The sequence below is a fragment of the Phodopus roborovskii genome, unplaced genomic scaffold (assembly GCF_943737965.1).
Source record: "Phodopus roborovskii unplaced genomic scaffold, PHOROB, whole genome shotgun sequence".
NCBI classification, from domain to species: Eukaryota; Metazoa; Chordata; class Mammalia; order Rodentia; family Cricetidae; genus Phodopus; species Phodopus roborovskii.
The window spans coordinates 668,875-694,001 of NW_026126597.1; the positions used below are offsets into that span (position 1 = coordinate 668,875).

Here is a 25,127-nt window from a genome sequence, read left to right on the forward strand (position 1 = left end):
CTCTATTTTCTTTCTAATACAGTCTTGCAGTAGGTTCTCACTATTTGGACTAGGCTGTCTCCAAACTCAAAATACGCCTGCTTCAGCTTTCCAAGCTGCTGAGATTACAGGCATATGCCACCACTCCTGGCTTGATAGTCCAATATGTAATTATCAAAATTTCACAATCTGTTATGAGTCATTGAACTGTTTTAATGGTGGGTTTTATTGGTGGTGGGGCTTTTGTTTATTTAGTTTTTTGAGATAAGGTCTTTCTGCATAGCCCTGGCTTACCTGGAACTCTATGTAGACCAGGTTGTCCTTGAACTTACAGAGATCCACCTACACTCTCCCAAGTACTGGGATTAAAGGTGTGCCCCACCCACACTGAGCCCAAACAGTTTCAATTAAAACTCGTGGCATAATTCTGTGTCCAATGGATCTTTTGTTGGATATTTTACAACACTTTAGTAAATACCCAAATTTAGACGTTTTATGCTTAGAAAATGTAAGCATCATCTTGTTCTGTTGCTGCAAGTTCTTAGATCTTTTTTTTTTTTTTTTAAACAAAACTTTTCATTTGGTGTTTTGAGACAGATTTCTCTATAACAGCTCTTGCTGTCCTGGAACTAGCTTTGTGTATAGGCCCACATATATAGATCAGAGGACAGATGTAGGAGTTAGTCCTTTCCTCCTGTGTGGGCTCCAGGGATTGAACTTAGGTTGTTAGGCTTGGCAGCAAAAAGCAGAAATCCACAGCTAAGCAAACTCCTGGAATCCAGTTGTAGGGAGGAGTGATGAGCAAAGGGGGTCAAGACCATGTTGGGGAAACCCACAAAAACAGCTGACCATTGGGAGCTCATGGACCCCAGTCTGATAGCTAGGAAATAGGCATAGAATCAAACTGGGGCCCCTGAACATGGGTGTCAGTCAGAGGGTCTGGGCAGTCTATGGGGCCTCTGGCAGCACAAATGGACTGGGGGAACTGGGATTGATATGTAAAGCAAGATTGTTCCTGATATATATATATATATATATATATATATATATATATGAGAAACTGAAACTGAAGGAGAAATAAGACTGTCCAAAAGATGTAGGGTTCCAGAACTTGCAAGAAATGAACTACTCAGGAAAGCAGGCTGTTTGCTGAAGATTTACCCAGCTGACAGTGGGTCTACAAGTTGTTCTCATAAATCCTTCAGAGAAAAATTAAGAGGCCTCAGGGACTAGGCTGTGACCCGAAGACTATAAGGTCAAGAAATTTTACTTTATTCAATACTTTTAACTCTTGGCACAATAAAAACAAGGGACTAAAGGAGACCATTTCATTAAAATACTGGTGTGTAATTCTCAAATAAAATGATTTCTTCCCTACAAACAAAACATTTGAAGCTGGGTATAGTGGTACACGCCTTCAATCCCAGCACGAAGAAACAGGAAGATCTCTTGTGAGTTTGAGTCCAGCCTGGTATACATGGTGAGTTCCAGGACAGCCAGAGCTACATAGTGAGACTGAGAAAACAAACAACCAAAACTATTTAGAATAATTTTCAGTCCTTTAAATATAAAGGTTATAAGGCTGTAGAGATGGCTCAGTAGTTGAGAGCAGTTCCCAGTACCCACATCAGGTGGCTCACAACCATCTGCAAAGCTGTGATGTGGGATGTCCTGCATGCAGTGAATATGTGTTGCTTTTATTGGTTGATGAACAAACCTATCTTGGCCAATGGACAGGCAAAATATAGGTAGGCAGGAATTCCAAAGATACTTAGAGAAGGAAGGTGGAGTTAGAGAAGCCACGTAGCTGCTGGGGAAGCGAAATGCCAGGGCATTACCAGTAAGCCACTGCCACACGGTGATATACAAGTTAGCAGTAATGGGTTAATTTATAAGAGAGCTAGCCAAAAATAAGCCTAAGTCATTGGCCAGACAATTATAAATATATATTAAGTCTCTGAGTGGTTATCTTATAGTAGCTGCAGGTCAAGAGGGACTGGGCTACATGGGAACAAAGTCTCCTCTACAAAGCCAAATGCAGGGAATCCAACACCCTCTTCTGGCTTCCTCGGGTACCTACACATACACACACACACACAACACAAATTAATCTTAAAAAGAAAATTTACTAAAGACATTTTATTTATAAAATATTTCTAGATGGACATTACTTTCTACATAACTAACAACATGTGATATACAATATGACTTTTTTTTTTCTTTTTTGAGATGAGGGTCTCTAGTATGAGCTGACCTTGAACTTGCTTTGTCGTCCAGGCTAGCACTGAACTCATGACCCACCTGTCTATGTTTCTCAGGTGCTAGGATTCAAGTGTGCACCACTGCATCCAGCATTACAGTCACACATTTAAAACTGAACTTTATTGTACATAAAAACAAACATTGCAGGTATCCAATAGAACTAAGCACATGGACTTTCCTTAGACAATGCGTAGTTGAAAGAGAAATTCATGTTTAAGAGATGGTTTTGCTGGTGGAAAAAAGAAACCAAACATGTTAAGTCATAATGAGTTACAAAGATATAATTTAGACTGAACAAGAGTTCTAAGAGTCTAAAGACTGAACCTCACTAAGGTTAAGATTAAATGAAAATCTTAAACATCCATTTATGTATATAAAAAAAAAAGTTGTTCAATCTATTCTCAGAATAGTGAGTTGACATTAGAGAATAAACATCACTGCTCTCTAAAGTTATAAACAATAGCAAGTATTACGAGATGTCAGTTGTTTCTCCTGTTTTTATCACTCTAGTACAATGTTTCTGGCCCCATTTCAAGCTAGTTAATATCTTAAAAAAAAAATAAACTAGATATAAAGTTGGTTTAAGGCTCAGTAAACAGTAACAAACAAATATAACATTTTTCCTCATAAAAATAAAAATGATATTCAAAGGGTTTTCTTTTGTGGTCTTGTTTCACATTAGTCGACATTGTCCAATATTTTATAGTAGGAAGACCCCAAAGAGACAGTGAAGGACAGGAGTGGTCTCTGAATAACCAAAACAGGTTTTTTTGTTTTGTTTTGTTTTGTTTTGTTTTGTTTTGTTTTTTTTAGACGAGAAACCTCTGAAAATAGGCTCCAGTTCTGGCAGCATGTTAGAACAAATCTCAAAAATTCACATTTTCTTCAAAAAACTTCAACTGGCGAGCTTTCACACTGTAAGTTGTATACTTGTCCCCCATGTGTGCCCGTAACCGTACCTATTTGAGAAACAGACAAGAAAATCAGTATATGACAAAAATGATTCCTGCAATCTTTAAAACAAAGGTTTTCCTAAGTATCACACTGTAAGAAACAGGTCGTTTCAGTAGAAAGTGCCTTAGAGGTCACCATTTCAGGTAAGCAGGAGGCACTGAGCTCCACGCTGGCTGCCGATACCTTCTTGTCTCAGAACTCGAAGAGGTAGGAAGCTTCAGGCAGTTGGCTACAAAACAGTCCACTGTCAGAAAAGGGGTCAGTCTCAAGCCCCAGATTATTCATTAGGTAAGCTAAACTAATAAGGTGGAGAATTTCTTGGTTTGGAACTTTAAAAACCACTGTCTCGTGCCAAATCAGTACACCAGTCACTTGTGCTTTTTGTCTATGCTTTGTCCTTTTCTGCAGACCCATACATTAAGAACTGGTTCATCTTCACTACTCTCCTGAATTTGCTGTCTAATTTCCAACAACACCAAGGAGAAAACCATATGGGGAAATACTACCAGTTCTGTTTACATGAAATGACTGTGTGTGTATGATCTGTGCACAACTGTGTGAGTTCAAGCATGCCGTGGTGCATATTCGGAGGTTAGAGGGCAGCTCCATGCACTTGGCCTCCATCTTTACATGGCAAGAGCTTTCCCTACTGAGCCATCATGCCAACTTCTTCTACATTTAATTTCAAAGCTTCAAATCCAGATCTGAGTCACATCTACTCAAGCTCAAGGCCTGCCTGAGAGAGATTGAAGCCAAGCTAAGTAACTTAGTGAGACCCAATCTCAAAATAGAAAAGGGTGAGGCTTACAAGACCTGACTAGCAACCCAAAAAGGCATGTGTCAATATAGATCTGTTGAAATGGATGCTTAAACTTAGAATGACACCTAGTATATCGAATGGATATGCATATTCTCAAGACACAATATCACTTTGATGGTACTCTGGAAAAATACACAATCTGGAGGTGGAAGCAAGAGGGTTAAGCATTCAAGGCCACTGGACATAATGAATTTGAGACCAGCCTAGGCTACATGAGACCCTGCCATTAAAAAAAAAAAAAAAGATAACCTACACACCAGCATCAGGAGGCAGGGGCAGGAGGACTCCAGTCTGAGGCCTGATAACCTCTGCATTTCATTAGATCCCAGAAACCACATAGTGGAGGGAGAGAGCCAACTCTGGAAAACTGTCATTTATTCTCCTCCACGTATTTGCCATGGTATGTGCATTTATGTATGCATGCATGCATATGCACTCTCACATGCACACACAATAAATTAATGTAATTTTAAAAACAGGGCTGGAGAGATGACTCGGCAGTTTAGAGCACTTGTTCCTGCAAAGGACCTGTGTTCATTTGTCAGCACCCACATGGTAGCTCACAACTGTCCATAACTCCAGCTCCAGGGGATCAAATACCCTATTCTGACCTTGCTGGGCACTAGGCATGCCCAAGGTGCACAGACAAACATGCAAACAGAACATTCATACACATAAAAATGAAATCTAAAAATTATTGTTTGGTTTTTCAAGACAGGGTTTCTTTGCGTAACCTTGGCTATCCTGAACTTCCTTTATAGATCAGGCTGGCCTTGAATTCACAGAGGTCTGCCTGCCTAAGCCTCCTGAGTGCTGGGATTAAAGTGCCATCACTGCCTAGCTCTAAATATATATATATATATATACACACACACACACATATATATACACATATGTATATGTATATATATTTAAAAGATTTATTTAAAAAAAAGAAAAATATTTATTTAAGAACATTTAATAAGGGCTGTAAAGTTGGTTCACTAGTTATGAACAGCTTTTCCAGAGATCCTGTGTTCAATTCCCAGACAGCATACTACCATTTGTAATTTCAGTTCCAGTATCCAATGTCCTTTTCCAGCCTCTAAGGCCATCAGGACTACATACATGCAGGTAAAACAGCCATACATGTTAAACAGAATAAAACACAGTCAAAGCTAAATTAAAATACCTTAAAAAAGAACATCTAATAAAGTTGGGGAAAAAATGTGTCTCAGTATGTAAATCCCAGTAAACTGCCATCAAACAAGTACATAGGCCTCCTTGCTCCCAGGTGGAATTTTATATCTCTGGAAGAAGCAGGATATCAACATGTCGTCTATCATCCTACTGCAAAACTGACTCTAAAATTCATGAGCGTTCAGCCAAGAAGCAAGAGTTCTTCTTCTGCCCAGCATGTATAGGTCAGAGATTGACCGTGGGTGCACCTACACCTTTGTCCTAAACCACACAGTATCCCAAAGGAAACCAGAGACTACCCCCATCCTCTTCTCCTCCACCAGTCAAATGCCCCAACCACCACCACCACCCCTGCCCACTACCCCCTGCCTCTTTTTCAGACAGATCTTATATTGCCCAGCTGATCTGAAACACTTGAAATCAAGTGACCTCCTGCCATAGCCTTCTGAGTATCTGGGACTACAAGCAAGTGCTACCAAACTTTACAAAATTTTAAACAGGTCAAGTAAGAAAGAAGATTCAAAATATGAAAATTAGAAATTAAAATGGAGATATTACTTTCAATTCTATACAAATAAAAATATTGAAACAACTATAAATGATTTACAACAATCAAATTCATAACCCAGTTGAAACTTGAGAAATTCCTAAAAAATAAGCAACCTACCAAGACTGACTCACAAACAGAAAATCTATATAGGTATAGGCTCATAGTGTAAGGACTGAATACAACATTGCCATACATTAAAAGATCCATTTGCAAATGTTATATATGATGAGAAACTTGTATCCAGAATATATAAAAACTTGACAATTTAAAGGTTAATAGCCCAAGTTTAAAATAAACATTTCTCTAAGGAAACTATGCAAAATTGTTAAGAGTATATGAAAATATACACATCATTCATCATCAGGGAACTATAACCCAAAGTTACGATGGATACCATTTTATACCACTAGAATGGCTATAATCAATCAAACAATAACAAGGATTGACAATAACAAGGTGTGGAGAAAAAGGAAGCTCATATCTTACACTGTTGTGGGAATATAAAAGGGTGTAGTCACTTTAGGGAACATTCTGGAACTGCCCAAACATTTCAATAAAGCTACTGTATTATCAAGCAACTTCACTCCTAGAGGAATGTACAAATCCAAGAAAAGTGAAACCTCACAAAAACTTGTCCATGAGTGTTCAGAAGAGTTTAAAAAAAAAAAAAAAAAAAAGGAAACCAGACAAATATCCATCAGCTGATGAGTAAACAAAATCCATAGGATAATATATATGGCCATGAAAGTTTGAAGTACTGGTACATATTATAACATGGATGACTCTTCAAAATATTACATGGAGAGAAAACAAAAGATCACTTATATGAGATTCTATTTATACAAATTGTCCAGAATAGGAAACATATGCAGAGAGAATTATTTGTGACTGCTGTGGGGGTAGGTGGGGACTAAGGAGACAATAGTGAATACTTCTAATGGTATCAGGTTCTGTGGGGAGCAGTGAAATGTTCAAACACTGATTGTTGTTAAGTATGAGTTTTCTGGCCTGTCAGGGTCCCGCTGCCCTTGAGCCCACATAAACACACAAAGACTTACATTACTTATAAACTGTTGGCTGGTAGCCTGGGCTTCTTTTTGGCTAGCTCTGTCTTAATTATTAACCCATTTCTATTAATCTATGTATTCCCACATGGTCTTGGCTTACCAGAGAACACCTGGCACTTCCTCTCTTCCCAGCCTCCCATGGCATCTGTTTCTGCCTACCTTTCCAAGAATTCTTCTCATTTCCTAGTCCTGCCTATCTTCCTGCCGCTAATCAGTGTATTATTCATCAACCAATAAGAGAAACATATATATAGAAGAACAACTCCCATCAGATTGTGATGATGACTGAACGTGGAAAATTACTGAAATGTATAACTTCAAACAGGCAGGTTGCATGGTATATGAATTACATTTGAAAACTACCTTTAAAAGTTTGTAACATGGCAATGGGCCAGACCACCAGGACCAGGAGAGCTTGAGCCCTGCAGGTCATGCCACCAGCCAGGAGAACATCAGTGTGGAGGGCCAGACATCAGCAGTGGCCTCCAGAAACTGGAACCTCAGCCTCAGCCCCACCTGCACATGAAGGAAGCATCACCAGAGGCTCCACCCTGCCTGCACCTGAGGAGAGTTCAATGCAACCAAATGGAGGATGAGGAACCCCCTGAAACACAGGCTCCACCGTACTGATTGAAGCAAGAGATGAGTAGACAAACAGTGTAAGAACACAATAACACAATGAATAATACAACACCACCAGAAACTACAACACCAAGACCTGAACAGCCCAATACAGATGAAGCAGAAGAAAATGACCTTAAAAATAACTTTAGGAAGATGATTAAGAACCTTTAAAAGGCAGTGAAAATTCCCTTAAGGAAATGGAGGAAAAGACAAACAAAAAATTGGGAGAAATCAACAAATCCCTTAAAGGAAACCAAGAAAAAACAATTAAACAGGTAAAGGAAATGATTCAAGACTTGAAAACTGAAATAGACGCAATAAAGAAAACATAAACCAAGAGAACTTTGGAAATGGAAAATCTAGATAAACAATCAGGAACTACAGATACAAGCATAAATAACAGAATATAAGAGTTGGAAGATAGGATAGAGGGAACAGCATCATTGGTCAAAGAAAATGTGAAATCCCCCCCCCCAAAATATCTGGGACACCATGAAAAGACAAACCATGAGAATAATAGGCATAGAAGAAGAAGCCCAGCTGAAAGACACAGAAAACATATTCAACAAAAACATAGAAGAAAGCTTTCCCAATCTAAAGAAGGATATGCCTATGAAAGTACAAGAAGCATACCAAACACCAAATAGACTGGACTCAAAAAAAGTTCCCTCACCAAGTAATAATGAAAACACAAAACATACACAATAAAGAAAGAATACTAAGAGCTGCAAACGAAAAAGGAGAAGTAACATATAAAGGCAGACCTATCAGAATTATGCTCCACTTCTCAATGGAAACGTAAAAGCCTGGTCAGGTGTTATGCAAACCACTAAAAGACTAGATGCCAGCCCAGACTACTATACCCAGCAAAGCTTTCAATCACCATAGATGGAGAAAACAAGATATTCCATGACAAAAACATATTTAAACAATACCTATCCACAAACCCATCCCTATAGAAAGTAGTAGAAGAAAAGCTCCAACCCAAGAAGTTAGCTACACCCAAAAGAATACAGGCAATAGATAATCCCACATCAGAAAATCCAAAAGACAAACATACACACATAATACCAACAATAACAACAAAAACAAAAATAACAGGAACTAGCAATCACTGATCACTAATATCCCTTAATATCAATGGTCTTAACTCGCCTGTAAAAAGACACAGGCTAACAGAATGGATACAGAATCCATTCTTCTTTATACAAGAAACACATCTCAATCTCAAAGACAGATGCTACCTCACATAAAGAGTTTGGAAAAGATTTTCCAATCAAATACACCTAAGAAACAAGCTGGTGTAGCTATCCTAATATCTAACAAACTAGACTTCAAACTAAAATTAGTTAAAAGAAATGAAGGACATTTCATATTCATCACAGGAAAAATCCATTAAGATGAAGACCAATTTTGAACATCTATGCCCCAAATACAAGGACACCCTCATTTAAAAAAAAAAAAAAAAAAAAAAAAAAAAAAAAATTACTAAAGCTTAAATCATACATCAAGCCCCACACACTAATAGTGGGAGACTTCAATACTCACTTCAATCTCACCACTGGACAGGACCACCAGACAGAAACTTAACTGAGAAATAAAGGAACTAACAGATTAGTTACTCAAATGGGCTTAACAGACATCTATAGAACATTCCATCCAAACACAAAAGCACCTCATGGGTCCTTTTCTAAAATAGATCACATATTCAGTAACAAAGCAAACCTCAATAAATATTTTTTAAAAAATTGGAATAACCCCGTATATCTTATCAGATAATCTTAGCTTACAGTTAGAATTCAACAATAACACTAATTACAGAAAGTCCACAAACTCATGGAAATTAAACAACGCTCAACTGACTCACCACTAGCTCAAGGGAGGAAAGAAAGGAAGAAAGAAAGAAAGAAAGAAAGGAATGAAGGAAGGAAAGAAGGAAGGAAGAAATAAATTAAAGACTGCCTAGAATTCAATGAAAATGGCCACACAACATACCCAAACTTAAGGAACTCAATGAAAGCAGTGCTAAGAGGAAAGTTCGCAGCACTAAGTGCCACATGAAGAAACTGGAGACTAGTCACACTAGAAAATTAACAGCACACCTGAAATCTCTAGAACAAAAAGAAGTAAACTCACCCAGTAGGAGCAGACACCAGTAAATAATCAAATCAAGGGTTGAAATCAACAAAATAGAAACACAGAAAACAATACAAAGAATCAATGAGACAAAGAATTGGTTCTTCAAGAAAAATCAACAAAATACACAAACCTTTATCCAAACTAACCAAAAGGTGAAGAGAGACTATCCAAATTAACAAAATCAGAAATGAAAAAAGGGACATAACAACAGACACTAAGGAAATCCAGACAATCATCAGGTCATACTTCAAAAACCTGTACTCTACAAAATTGGAAAATTTAATTGGAAGATTTAAAGGAAATGGACAATTTTCTAGATAAGTACCACATACCAAAATTATATCAAGACCAGATAAACAAATTAAACAGACTTAGAATCCCTATGGAAATAGAAACAGTCATCAAAAGTCTCCCAACCAAAAAAAGCCCAGGACTGGATGGTTTCAGTACAGAATTCTACCAGAATTTCAAAGAAGAGCTAATACCAATACTCCTCAAATTGTTCCACACAATAGAAACAGAGGAACATTGTCAAATTCTTTTTATACAGAGGCTACAGTCACCCTGATATCCAAACCACAAAGACACACCAAGATAGAGAATTACAGACCAATCTCCCTCATTAACATTGATACAAAAATACTCAATAAAATACTGGCAAACCAGATCCAAGAACACATGAGAAAAATCCACCTTGACCGAGTAGGATTCATCCCAGAGAGATGAAGGGATGGTTTAACATAGGAAAATCTGTCAATGTGATCCACCATATAAACAAATTGAAAGAAAAACAAAACAAAACAAAAAAACCAAAAACAAACAAACAAACAAAAAACATGATCATCTCATTAGATGCTGAAAAAGCCATCGACAAAATTCAACACCCCTTTATCATAAAGATCTTGGAGAGAACAGCAATTCAAGGAACATACCAATACATAATAAAGTCCATATACAACTCACCAACAGCCAACATCAAATTAAATGGAGAGAAACTCAAAGCGATTCCACTGAAATCAGGAACAAGACAAGGTTGCCCACTCTCTCCATATCTATTCAACATTGTACTCTAAGTTCTAGCTAGAGCAAAAAGATAACAAAAGGGGATCAAGGTGATACAAATGGGAAAGAAAGAAGTCAAACTTTTGCTATTTGTTGATGACATAACAGTGTACATAAATGACCCCAAAATTCTACCAGGGAACTCCTACAGTAATGTTGCAGGATACAAGATTAACTTAAAAAAAAAAATTGGTCAGTAGCTCTCCTATATACAGAAGCTAAACGGGATGAAAAAGAAATCGGACAGTTATCACCTTTTACAATAACCACAAACAACAGAAAATATCTTGGGTTAATGCTAACCAAAAAAGTGAAAGATCTGTATGACAAAAACTTTAAGTCTTTGAAGAGAGAAATTAAAGACATCAGAAAATGGAAAGATATCCTATGCTCTTGGATAGGTAAGATTAACAGTAAAAATGGCAACCTTACCAAATGCAATCTACAGATTCAATGCAATACCTATCAAAACCCCAGCACAATTCTTCACAGACCTTAAAAGGACAATACTCAACTTCATATGGGGAAAAAAAAAAATCCAGGATAGCCAAAACAGTCCTGTGTAATAAAGGAACTTCTGGAAGGATCACCATATCTGACTTCAAACTCTACTATAGAGCTTAGTGATAAAAACAGCTTGGTATTGGTATATAAACAGACAGGAGGACCAATGTAATTGAATTGAAGATCCTGATATCAATCCACACACCTAACACCACCTGATTTTTGAAACAAAAGCTAAAATTCAAAAGGGCAAAATGAAAGTATCTTCAACAAATGGTGCTGGCATAACTGGATACTGGTGTATGCAAACAGATCCATATCTGTCACCATGAACAAAACTCAAGTCCAAATGGATCAAAGACCTCAACATAAAACCAACCGTACTAACTCTCATAGGACAGTAAGGGGAAGTACATTTGAATGCACTGGCACAGGAGACCACTTCCTAAACATAACACCAGTAGCACAGACACTGAAAGCAACAATGAATAAATAGGACCTCTTGAAACTGAGAAGCTTCTGTAAGGCAAAGGACACAGTCAACAAGAAAAAATGGCAGCCTACAGAATGGAAAAAGATCTTCACCAATCCCATATCTGACAGAGGACTGATCTCCAAAATATACAAAGAACTCAAGAAACTAGACATCAAAAGACCAAATAACCCAATTAAAAAGTGGGTTCAAGCCGAGCATTGGTGGCGAATGCCTTTAATCCCAGAACTCAGGAGGCAGAGGCAGGAGGAACTCTGCGAGTTCAAGGTCAGCCTGGTGTACAGAGCTAGTTCCAGGACAGCCCCCATAGCAATACAGAAAAACCCTGTCTCAAAAAAAAAAAAACAAAAAAAAACAAAAAAAAAAAAAACAAACAAACAAACAAAATAAAACAAAACAAAACAAAAAAGTGGGGGTATAGAACTAAATAGAGAATTCTCAATAGAGGAATCTAAAAGTGCCAAAAGACACTTAAGGGAATGCTCAGCATCCTTAGTCATCTCTGAAATGCAAATCAAAACAACTGTGAGATATCATGTTACACCTGTCAGGATGGCCAAGGTCAAAAACACTTGTGACGTTGTATGCTGGAGAGGATTCAGAAAAAGGGGAACACCCTCCATTGTTGGTAGGAGTGGAAACTTGTACAGTCATTTTGGAAATCAGTATGGCAGTTTCTCAAAAAATGGGGAATCAATATATCACAAGACCTAGCAATACACTTTTAGGCACACACCCAAAGGGTACTCACTCATACCACAAGGTCATTTGTTCAACTATGTTCATAGTAGCATTAGTCGTAATAGCCAGAAGCTGGAAACAACTTAGATGTCCCTCAACTGAAGAATGGCTAAAATGTGGTACATTTACACAATGGAATACTACTCAATGGTTAAAAAAACAAAGACATCTTGAAATTTGCAGGCAAATGGACAGAACTAGAGAGCACCATTCTGAGTGAGGTAATTCAGACCCAGTAAAACAAATATAAACATGTACTCACTCATAAGTGGATATTATACATAGAGCAAAAGATCACCAGCCTACAGGCCAAAACCCCAGAGAAGCTGGGCAAAAAAGAGGAGTTTAAGAGAGACATACATGGATCTGCCTAGGAAGGGGAAAAAGACAAGATCTCTTGAGTAAACTGGGGACAAGAGGAAGGGTGGGATGGGAGAGGGGAGGGAGGAAAGAGAGTGGGGGAAAATGTATAGCTCAATTTTTTTTTTTTTAAAGTCTATAACACAAGCAGCTTGACATGGCTTAAGACACCTACCTCTCTCTCTAATTCATCTTCCTCCTCCTCCAAAAGATCATACACCTGTTCTAGAAGCTGAATCCCCAGGCCCTGGATTACATCAGCTCTCAAAACTTCAACTATTCTCCTGATCTTCTCAGAACCTGGTATGACAGCTAAAAATGTAAAAACAAAAACAGGGGAAATAAATACCACTACAGCAAAAGCAATACAATCTTTAACATTTCAGGTGCAATTATTTTTACTGCAATAATAATTTGGTTTAATGACTTCATTTACATAACTTTTTCTGAGCTGGGCATGGTGGCACTCACCTTAAATCTCAACACTCAGGAAGCAGAGGCGGGTGGATTTCTGTGAGTTCAAGGCCAGCCTGGTCTACATAATAAGTTCCTGGACAGCTGGGGCTGTGTAGAGAGACCATGTTTCCAAAACTTAAAAGAATAAAACAAAAGTATATATAAAAAAAATAAATATACCTTCTTGTATTTTGGTTTTAAAATTTATTAATTTCCATACAATAATGCTTCATAATGACATTTGCATATATTATCATACTTGGATCATAATTACCTCCTATGATACCCCCAGATCTCCCCTCTTTCTCACTTCAAATAGTCTTTTTTTTTTTATATTATTTTATATGTCGATCCCAGTTCCCTCTCCCTCCCTCCCTTCCCCCCATCCCTCCCTCCCTCCCTCCCTCACTTTTACCCTCTCTGCCCTCTCACATGCACACTAAACAACCTCCCCTCCCATCCCCCCACCCCAATTCCATATGTAGGGGAATGCCATCCAGTAGGGGTCATGTAGGTCTGACAGGTCATGTGAAGTAGGGACTAGGGCTTCTCTCCTGTCTCTAGATTAAGGCAGTTATCCCTCCATGGGGGATGTGTTCACAAGGTCCTTTTGTGCACTAGGGATACATCCTGGCTCCACTGTCTGAGGTCTCTTAGACTGCTCAGTCATTCTGGCTGAGACCCATATTCAGGGGGGCCTGAGTCAGTCCCATGCTGGCTCCCTAGCTGTCAGTCTGGGGGCCTTCAAATAGTCTTGTATCCATTTCCTTACCATGCTTACTTTATTATCATGATTTTTTTTTTTTTTTTTTTTTGAGTTGGGATCTTAGTCTGTAGCCTAGGCAGGCTACAAATTCTAAATGATACCCCTGCCTCAGGCTGCTAATTACAATGATTATAGGCATGAGCAAACTTGTCTAACTTATTTATATACTTTAGTTTCTAAAAAAACTATATTTATTTGATGGGAGATGTCCTTCTATATACTGTGAATATATGTTTCTCTTATTGATTGATGAGTAAAGCTGTTTTGGCCAATCTCTTTCCAAAAACAGAAAAGGAAATATGATATAGAAATGAATACTTTACATTGATATGGATTTTGGTTTATTGATACAAATTTAAGGTCAATTTTGTTATATGTATATTCTATTCTTATTTAGTATTGTATTTATACAGCTCATTAAAAATGTAATGTATAATACAGATTATAGTCACTTATAATAGTCAAAACTTATGTTAAGTTTTCTAGATATACAGAGATATATTTCAAATGAATAGATGTTTTTTGAAACCTTTCAAAGACCTATAGAATATGGCATTTTAAATGGTTTATTTGGGTTTTTCTTTACAATGAGGCACAACTGCTCCTGGAAACAACAATTACATTGGAAAGGAAGACGGGCATCAAAGAAACTTGTTATGGAGTTTGCCTTCAACATGGCAGGAATAGGCATTTAGATAAGAAACTGCTCTTGCCTGGACGGCTTGACAGCACACTGTCCAAAATGGACAAGCAGGTTACAAATAAAAAAAAGTGACTGCTAAACTTGCCAAGAGACAGAATGTTCCAATTCCCTACTTCATTAAAAAGTCTGCTAGACACTATGGCCTATGGGCTGAAGATGCCCCAAGGTTACAGAGAAACTTTGGGTGACTGTCCAGGCAGTGAGATGTCTCTGTCAATTCTACAGTTTATATTATATCCTTCTGGGGTCTTTGATGAAGTTGAAGACAGATAGTTATGGTTATGGTTTTCCTTTAGTTATGATAAAAGATAAGTTACATATAAAACTATGGGGGAGTTGGTGTGGGGTATGGGAGGATGGGAGACAGTGGGAACCAGGATTGATATGTAAAATAAGATTGTTTCTAAAATAAAAAAAAAAAAAAAACCAACATTCAGAGGAGGCTGCATTACTTAGGGAAAATACTCAGGGGCCAGCAAGACAGTTACACAAGTAAAAAGAATTTGGACCTAAAGTTGAATGACCTGAGTTGAATTCTGGGAGCCTACAAGGTAGAAGGAAAGAAGAACCAATCCACACAAGTTACCCTCTAGCCTACACATACACACACACACACACACACACACACACACACACACACACACACACACCAAATAAATGAATTAGTGGATAAGTTTATATAATAAATAATGTTTCATCTTAAGAGAAATTAAAAAAGAACTTTAGACTCACAAAGATAGGATAGACAGACTATTTTCTTTAAATTTTGCCAAATGCAAATGAACTAAATATTGTAACTATAATTTTTATTTGGTAACTGGTTTGTTACATATAATTTTACTATGTTAAAGTTAAAACCTTCCTTTTAATTTAGACAGGGTTAAAGTTAAAATCTTCCTTTTAATTTAGACAGAAAAGAGGAGATTATGGGAGATGTCCTTCTGTATGTTGTTAATGTATGTTTCTCTTATTGGTTGATGCATAAAGCTGTTTTGGCCAATGGACAGGCAGGATTTAGCCAGGCAGGAAATCCAAACAGGGATGGAGAAAGGTAGTAGGCAGAGTTGGAGAGATGCCATGTAGCTGCTGAGGAAGCAAGTGGTCTGGGCATCACCAGTAAACCAAGAAAGACCATGTGGAGATACACAGGTTACTAAAAATGAGTTAATAATTAAAAGAGAGCTAGCCAATAAGAAGCCTGAGCAATAAGCCACACAGTTTATAATTAATATAAGCCTCTGTGTGATTACTTGGGACTAAATGGCTGCAGGACCAGGTAGGACAGGAACCTCCATCCACATTTATTTTGTGCATGGGTATTTGCCTGTGTGTATGTCTCTCTCTGCACCACATCTGTGGTGCCTGCAGAGACCAGAAGAAACCCCGGATCCCCTGAAACTGGAGTTACAGACAACTATGAGCTACCACATAGGTGCTGGGAATTAAACCCAGGTCCTCTGGAACAGCAGCCAGTTCTCTAGCCTCTGAGGCATGGCTCCAGCCCCTACACTTTAAAAAAAAATCATTTTTGGTGTGCTAGGGATGAATAGAACCCAGGGCCTTGCACATGTTAGGTAAGTGCTTACCACTAAGTTTCACCTCCAGTATTTTTAACAAACTAGTCATTAAGCTTCATGCTACCATCTCCAAAATCTAAACTAACTTGAAGATCAACAATTAACAATTGTCTAACTTGAAGAAAATTCAAATTAAAAAGTTCAAATATTTTATGCAATGTTATAAGGCTTATTTATTTATTTACATTTATTTTTAAAAATCAATTTTCAAGGGGCTGGAGAGATGGCTTCAGTGGTTAAGAGTACTTGTTGATCTCCTAGAGGACCTGAATTCAATCCTATACCCACATCAGGTGACTCACACCATCTGTAACTCTAGCTCCGGGGAATTGGAGGACCTCTTCTGGGAATCCAGTTCCTCTAATCTCCATGGGCACTGCACACACACACACACACACACACACACACACACACACACACACACACACGTCCACAAACTCTAGCACACACACACACACACACACACACGTCCACAAACTCTAGCACACACACACACACACACACACACACGTCCACAAACTCTAGCACACACACACACACACACACACACACACGTCCACAAACTCTAGCACTTGAGAGACTGAGGCCAAAAGATCAGGGATTCAAAGCTGTCCTCAGCTACAGAGCACACTTGAGATCAACCTGAGCTATATGAGACCCTTCCTCGTAAAACCAAAATACACAGACACACACATTTTCATGAAACTTCAGAGGGTATCTATTGACTATATAAAATACACCTTTTTTGCTTAGGTGGATTTGGTTTTTGGTTTTTCAAGACAGTGTTTCTCTGTGTAATAGCCCTGGCTGTCCTGAAACTCACTCTGCAGACCAGGCTGGCCTCAAACTCACAGAGATCCACCTGCCTCTGCCTTTCAAATGCTGGGATTCAAGGTGTGCGCCACCAACACCCAGCCTAAGATACACCATTTATGTTGCTATCCAAACAAAAAGTTAAAACAGAAACAACTTGCAGTGTTAGCCTTGTTCCCCACTACCTGCATTTGCTATGCTGCTGGAGGAGAATAAAGGGTCAGCTGATGGCAGCTCTTGGCAGTGGAGTTCCACTTCTTCCGCAGCCTTGCCGTGAAGTACCAGTGTGTCTCGATACTTCCGATGAAGTCTGAATTCTGACGCTGGATTTAGTACTGGGAGGTCTTCACAGATCTCTTTAGAATCCATCTTAAGGGTTTGAGTCATCAGCTGCACCAAGTCACTCATTTCATTTGTATGACTTTTCCTGAGGGAAAAAACTCCTTAGTATTTTCCTGACTTCATGGCAAAAGTTAGACGTCAAAGGACCACTATGGAGTTCTGCTTGCAAAAGCACATGTGCTGCTGCCTTATGGACTGACCCTTCTACAGTAACTATAATCTTGTAAAATACAAAAACCAACTACAGGAAGGCAATAAAGAATGAACAAAATTGATAGGTGGCTTTAGGAAGGAGTCCAGTGTCAGACCACAGGCATCTCAAAATAAAGAAGAGCTTCAGGCTTTCTGACCTGCAGAAGCAGGGATCAGGGCTCAATAACCACTGCGAGTAGAAGGTGAGATGAATCTGAGAAAGGAGAGGACCAGAAAGAAGCAGTCCAGTTTTGCGTACAAATTTTACATAGCCATTTCCAAGTGATTTAATTTTACACAAACATAAAAGTCAGGAATAGTCACAGAAACACAGAAATACCAGCCTCATAGAGCCAAAATTCCCAGGGTCCACTCTACTCAAAACTGAAAAGAAGCAGGGGAGGTCACTTTTGTGAAGGGGAAAATGAAACTTACAGAAACAAACCTAGAAGTGACACAAGTATGAGTAGATGAGGACATTAAAGTAGTTATTGCAAATATGTTTCATATGGCTACATAGAGAAAAACATGGGCATGCCAAGGAAGCAACGTGAAAGACATGCAATAGGCCTATGTCTAACTTTTAGAGATGAAAACACAATGTGCTAAATGGCACAATGGGACAGACACAGAACAGGTGAGCAAGATCAAATCTTCCCTAGCAATAGAATCTACGAAAAACACAACAAAGAAAAGATGCAGAATAATTAGAGCACAACAGATACTGTGTGCATCCATAGTAGTCTAATACACATTTATTTAAAATCCCAGAGAGCAGTGAGACCCTGTCTCAAAAAAACAAAGGATCCCAAAGAAGGCGAGTGTGTGTGTGTGTGTGTGTGCGTGAATCACAAAAGCTGTAAGGAAAGTAACAGCTAACACTGGCAACAATGACAAAATTAGAAGTCCAGGAGTACAGTCCATAAGAATTCTGAAAGAAAATTACATTGTTTTCATAGAAGATATATATATATATATATGTATATATATATATATATGTGTGTGTGTGTGTGTGTGTGTGTCTTAATTTTGTTGTTGTTGTTGTTTGCTTTGTTTAGTTTTTCGAGACAAGGTTTCTCTGTGTAGCTTTGGAGGCTGTCCTGGAACTCTCTCTTAGACCAGACTGGCCTGGAACTCACAGAGATCAGTTTGCTTCTGCCTCCCGAGTGCTGGGATTAACGGTGTGCACCACCACTCAGCCATTTTAAATGTTTAAAAATGACTTTACATGTGTAGGTGTTTTGCTTGCATGTATGTGCATCACATGCATGCAGGGCTTATGGAGGAAGAAGTTGGCTCTCCTGCAGCTGGAGTTACAGATGGTTGTGAGGTACCATGTGGGTGCTGGGAAGTGAATCCAGGTCCTTGGAAGAAAAGCCAGCTTTTTTAACCACTGGGCCAACACCAGTCCCTCACAGCACTGAGTCATCACTCCAGCCACCATCATCACTCTAGCCCCTCACAGAAGATATTTTTAAGCTCCAGTGTATACCACTAACCATGTGTAAACAGGTAGGAATAGTTTTTAGACTCAGTTCAAACACAGCTGAGAAGGAAACCAAGAACTTACCCCTCCCTGAAATCCCCATCTGACTTCTCAGTTGAGCTTGTAGAAGAACTTAACTCATCCTCAGTCAGACCATGTGACTGTCTCTTTTCCTATTGTGTTGGGAAAGAACAACAAAACCAGAATTTAATACTCCAAATGTTTTAAGTGTAATAAAGAGACACAATGTACCTTGTACACAATTGAAAAAGAGAATCTAATAGAAAACTTGAAGTTGATTTATTCAAATGGACACCAGGCTGTGGTGGTGCACACCTTTAATCCCAGCACTCAGGAGGCAGAGGCAGGTGGATCTCTGTGAGTTTGAAGCCTGAAACTCACTCTGTAGATCAGTCTGGCCTCAAACTCATTGAGATCCACCTGCCTTTGCCTCCCATGTGCTGGGATTAAAAGCATGTGCCACTATCACCCAGCACTGAGTTCTTTTCTTAATTAAAAGTGAAAAAGAGGAGTAGGCATGGTAGCACATGCCTTTCTTTAATCCCAGAAATTGGGACAGTAGTGACTGGAATAAGAATGGCCCCATAGGCTCACAGATTTGAACGCTTGGTCACCAGGGAGTGGCACTATTAGGTGTGGTCTTGTTGGAGTAGGTGTGGCCTTATTAAAGGAAGTGTGTCACTGGGTGTGGGTGTTGTGATTTCCAATGCTCTAGCCAGGCCCAGTGTCTTGTTCTCTTCATGCTGCCTGTGGATCCAGATGTGGACTCTCAGTTCTTCCAGAACCATGACTGCCTGTGTACCACCATGCTCCCCACCATGAAAACAACGGGCTAAAACTCTGAAACTGTAAGTAAGCCCTGATTAAATGCTTTCCTTTATAAGAGTTGCCACAGTTATGGTGTCTCTTCCTAGCAATAGAACATTAAAATATATACTGAGACAAGAGAATGATGAGTTCAAGGTCATCCTGGGCTATACAGCAAGATTTTACATTAAAATGAACCAAGTATGGTAGTTTATGCCTATATTCTCAACACCTGGAACATAGAAGCAGGAGGATCTGGAGGGAACCCTCAGTTACACAGTAAGTTCTAGGTTGGCCTCAGCTACTGAGAGCCTGTCTCCAAAAAGGAATAATTTAGTCAGCAATGTCCCTAAAAAATGATGCTGATATCTGTGAAGTTTACTGTACTAGGTTTTCCAGTAATAGACACATGTACATTTTCCCTCAGCAGTGTGTGATGCACCTGAGTGATGTTGGAGTGAGAAGAGAATCGTCGGGCAGGGATAGGTTGGTCTTCTTCCCGTGGTTTCACTGGTCCCACTGTGCTTGGAGTTCTCCGAACTGATGGGCCTGAAAATATGAACACCCCAGCAGCTGTTTGTGGTGTGTTGGACTCAACTAAGGAGGACTTTGTACTGCATACAGAAGATACCATAGGAAGAGTCAGCCAGAGTAACCCAAATAGCACAGTCATCATCATTCTGGTATCTGTCATTTTAGTAACCATTTAGTCCTGGGTTTACCAGATTTGAAACTCGGGCAAGTCATTTAACTTTATGGAACTACCTTTTGGCATGACTATAAATATGTAACAAGATACTACCCTTCACACATTTACCATAATGCTGGAGACACAGTCACTGCTAATAAAGGAAAACTAGGAACACAACTTTTAGATGATGGTACTAAGAATAAACCACAGAGGGGCTGGAGAGATGGCTCAGCAGTTAAGAGTACCTCATGCTCTAGCTGGAGACTTGAGTTGTTGCCAGCACACACATGGTAGCTCATAACCATTCATAACTTCAGTTTCAGGTAAATCAGTGACTTCTAATCTCTATGGGCACTAGGCATGCAAGTGGCTTGCATACATACATGCAATTAAAACACTCATACACATAAAATAAATCTAAAGACAATTTTAAAAACAGAATTATTAATTGACCCAAGCAACATACACCTTTAAATCCAACACTTAGGAGGCAGTGGCAGATGGATTTCTATATGTTTAAGACTAGCCTAGTCTACATAGTAAGTTCCAGGCCAGGCAAGGCTTCCACAGTGAGATCCTGTTTCAGAAAACAAACAACAAAACCAAAAACCCTACATTCCTTAGCTCAGTGTAGCCCCTTAAGCAACAGGTTCTGGATGGGAAACCAAGTTAAACACGCACCTGATTTCCGACTGAGATGTCAAAGTTCAAAACCCTCTGGCTTTCTCTCTCTCACTTAAATTTCTTTCTTTCTTATTTGTCTAAGATTTTTAGATTCAAAATCTTATTTTATGTATATGAGTGTTCTGCCTGCATGTGTGCCTGGTGCACATGGAAGTCAGAAGAGGGTGTCGATCCACTGGAACTGGAGTTAAAGATGATTGCGAGCTACCAATGTAGGTGCTAGGATCTGAACCTGAGTCTTTTTTGTTTGTTTGTTTTTTGTTTGTTTGTTTTTTTGACACAGGGTTTCTCTGTATTGCTTTGGAGCCTGTCCTGGAACTAGCTCTGTAGATCAGTCTGGCCTTGAACTCACAGAGATCCACCTGCCTCCCGAGTGCTGGGATCACAGGTGTGCACCACCAACGCCTGGCTGCAACAAGTACTCTTAATGGTTGAGCATCTCTCCACTCCCTGGCTCTTATGTTAATTCTGTCTCTGATACATAGTCAAGAGTCGGTCCAACATTTTATAAGATTTATCTAAGAAATTTCAAGAACTCTTCCAAATCTTTTCTCCAGATGGATTATTGCTGTTTCCAAGTTTTTACACCTAACAACCAGAGCCAAATCTTCTGACCAGCCATCAACAACCAACTAGATAAAGATGTTCACTTCACCTGAGGGGAGCTTCTCTTCCTGTGACTGCTTTAGTCGCCGTCTCTCTCTGGCTGATAATGGTCGATCCTTTGAAAGAAAGTCATCAAGTTATTTCTGTTTCTACTCACGTTTCCTGTAGCAATGCATGACAAATCATCAACAGTGCTAAAGGCCTCCCACTGGTCTCTCAAGGAGCAGAAACCACTTTGCATGTGGAGTTTGGTCCACACTAGGGTAACAGCTATGAAAGAATGATCACAGTCCTGGCTTCTGGAAGATATTCATCAAGAAAATACTTTTCTACTTCTCATAGTCAGAATCTAGTAGATTCTGACTCCTTGAATGATTGCAGGTGGCTCTCTTTGGAAATGCAGACCATGTCCATTATGGTCAAAGCTAATGCTTTGAAAGCACAAATCTGTCACTTCTAAAATGATAAGGTGGGGCTAATATTTTTTAAGATGAACCTCCACAATATCATAGACTTTATAATCCAAAGCTTAAGAAGAAGTATTTTTAAACTCAGCACACATTCATACAAACCTTGGATGATGGCATTGAGCTGATCCTTGAACTGTTTACAGACCCAGCCACGGATCTACTTTGGTTTTCATCATTCTGTTGTATTGATATGATATCCACTTTTCCCAGATCAGGGTGAGAAGGCAAAAGCCAAGGGGGTGATTCTTGGAACTTATGTAATGTAAAGAGGAATATATTATCAGTTCATATACAGCCATCTCTAAAACTTCCAATTGGCAAGTCCCTCATGCATTTATCATTGATTTGTCCTCAAAAATTTTAAAACATTATTTTGACAAAGGTATGTCCTCCAGGCTACCCTCAAATTGACTATAAGTAAAGAATGAGCATGAATTTCTGATCATATTTATACATTCTAAATTTTGGGGTCACGGGTTTGTGCCACCATGTCTGGTTTACTTGGTGCTAGGGAACTGAATGCAGGGCTACATGCATGCCAGACAAAGCACTCTGTTAGATCATAAACATTACCTCTACCAGTGCTGAAACCCAAGGGTGAACCTGTCCTCATACTGCCTCTTCACACTTCATCCTCAGACTGCCGCCTCAGACTACCCTGAGCTCCTGTCTCCTCCTGCCTTATATTTCTTTCTCTACCCAGTAATATCCCTTCCTGTCTCCACCTCCTTAGTGCTGGGATCACCTTTGTGTGGGTTCTGTTTTTTTAGACTGGACCGATTTCATGTAGCCCTAGGTGGCCTCTGTCTCCCGAGTGCTGGGATTAAAGGTGTGCGCCCCCACTGCCTGGCCTCTATGGTAACCAGTGTGGCTAGCTTTGCACTCTGACCTTTAGGCAAGCTTTATTTGTTAGATCATAAATAAAATATCACCAGAGCACTCTGCCAATTGAGATATACCAACATTTTAAAAAGCCAGGCCTGGGGCTGGAGAGATGGCTCAGCTGTTAAAGGCTAGGCTCACAACCAAAAATATAAAAAGCCAGGCCTGTTTGTGCAGGCCACAGTCCCAGGTACCCGAAAGGCTAAGGCATGAAAATCACAGTTTCAAGACCTGGTGCTACAGAGACTGACAAAAGGGAGCGACTCCCTGAGAAGCTCAAGGAGAGGATGTATGGATGTATATATCATACACATAAGTCACATGCATCCACAGGGAAAGGACGTATGGAGTTATATATCATATATGTAAGCCATATGCATCCACATATAAATGTGGATATATATGTGAATGAATATATATGTACATATGTATTTTAAGATGGCTTCTTTTTAAGATTTATTTAGTTTTTGTTTATGGTGTTCTACCTGTATGTACATCTGCATGCCTGAAGAGGGCATCAGATCCCACTATAGATGGTTGTGAGCCACCATGTGGAAATTGAACTCAGGACCTCTGGAAGAACTTGACCAATGTTCATAACCACTGAGCCATCTTTCCAGCCCCCAGTGAAAGATATTTTAATAAAGGCAATATTGAGGGCTAGGAATTCAGCTCACTGGCAGAGTGCTTATGTAGTATACATACGGCCCTGGGTTCATTTTCCAACACTGCATAGAAAAAAATATACATGGTCAAGACAATTTGTAAAAAGAAAATTCATGTTCAGCAACATAACACAAAGGAACCAAACAGGCTTTTCCTTTAACTTTCAAAATGGCATGCTCATTTTTGCCATATTTCCAACTCACTGGTACTTGAAAACTAGCCTTAAGCGTCTTATCCTTGCCCAGGTTCTCACTCCATCCTTTGCAACTGTTAACCATCCCAAATAAAAGTCAAGCTTCCTGGAGCCTGCCTCCCAGGCAGCACAATGACTCACTGCAAAGGGACCTTGGTCAGTCTGTTCTCTCTGCCTTTGCTGTTGAGACACGGAAGGTTCAGACACAGAGCTGTGTGGCTGGAATCTGGGGTGGATGCTGTCCTGTTTTTCTGTTATACATCCACTGGTAACTTGATCCTTACAAGGAAAAAAAAAAAAAAAAAAAAAAAAAAAAAAAAAAAAAAAGAAAGAAAGAAAGAAAGAAAAGAAACATATACAAAAGAACTGCACAGAATTACAAAATAGTTATAACTTTAAATGCCAAACTCTCCATACATACTTTTGGAATTGCAAAATGGAGGGCTAGAGAGATAGTTAAGCATTTAAGAGCACTGGCTGTTCTTCCAGAGGACCTGGATTCAGTTTCCAGCACCCATATAACAGCTTACAACCATCTCTAACTCCAGTTCCAGGGGATCTAACACCTTCTGGCCTCCATGGGCACACTGGGCACATACCTGGTACACAGACATCCATGAAGGCAAAACACCTACATATCACATAAATTTAAAAAAATAATGTTAATAGCTGGGCAGTGGTGACACAAATCTTTAATCCTAATGGGAGGCAAAGGCAGGAGTATCTCTGTGAGTTTGAGGCCAGCCTGGTCTACAGAGCTAGTTCCAGGACAGGCTCCAAAGAAACCCTGTCTCAAAAAACCAAAAGTCCAGGAGAGATGGCTCAGAGGTTAAGAACTCTGACTGCTCTTTCAGAGGTCCTGAGTTCAATTTCCAGCAACAACAGGTGGCTCACACACATCTATAATGAGGTCTACTGCCCTCTTATGGCTTGCAGGCATACATATAGGTAGAATACTATATATATATATATATATATATATATATATATATATATATACACTAAATCTTAAAAAAAAAGTCAGAATTAACTCTATAA

At 39.2% G+C, this 25,127-nt stretch overlaps 1 protein-coding gene across 1 annotated transcript in view; it reads right to left on the reverse strand.

The window, feature by feature from the left end:
* Positions 1 to 2,103: 2,103 nt before the first annotated feature.
* The window catches only part of Nek4 (NIMA related kinase 4), a 40,071-nt gene continuing 17,047 nt past the window's right edge, over positions 2,104 to 25,127 (reverse strand). Inside the window, 8 exon segments of the mRNA XM_051204735.1 lie at positions 2,104 to 3,200; positions 12,910 to 13,043; positions 17,271 to 17,476; positions 19,154 to 19,242; positions 20,340 to 20,446; positions 21,928 to 21,994; positions 22,451 to 22,647; positions 24,242 to 24,368. Coding sequence (XP_051060692.1) covers positions 3,108 to 3,200; positions 12,910 to 13,043; positions 17,271 to 17,476; positions 19,154 to 19,242; positions 20,340 to 20,446; positions 21,928 to 21,994; positions 22,451 to 22,647; positions 24,242 to 24,368 — 1,020 coding nt within the window. The 3' untranslated portion in view covers positions 2,104 to 3,107.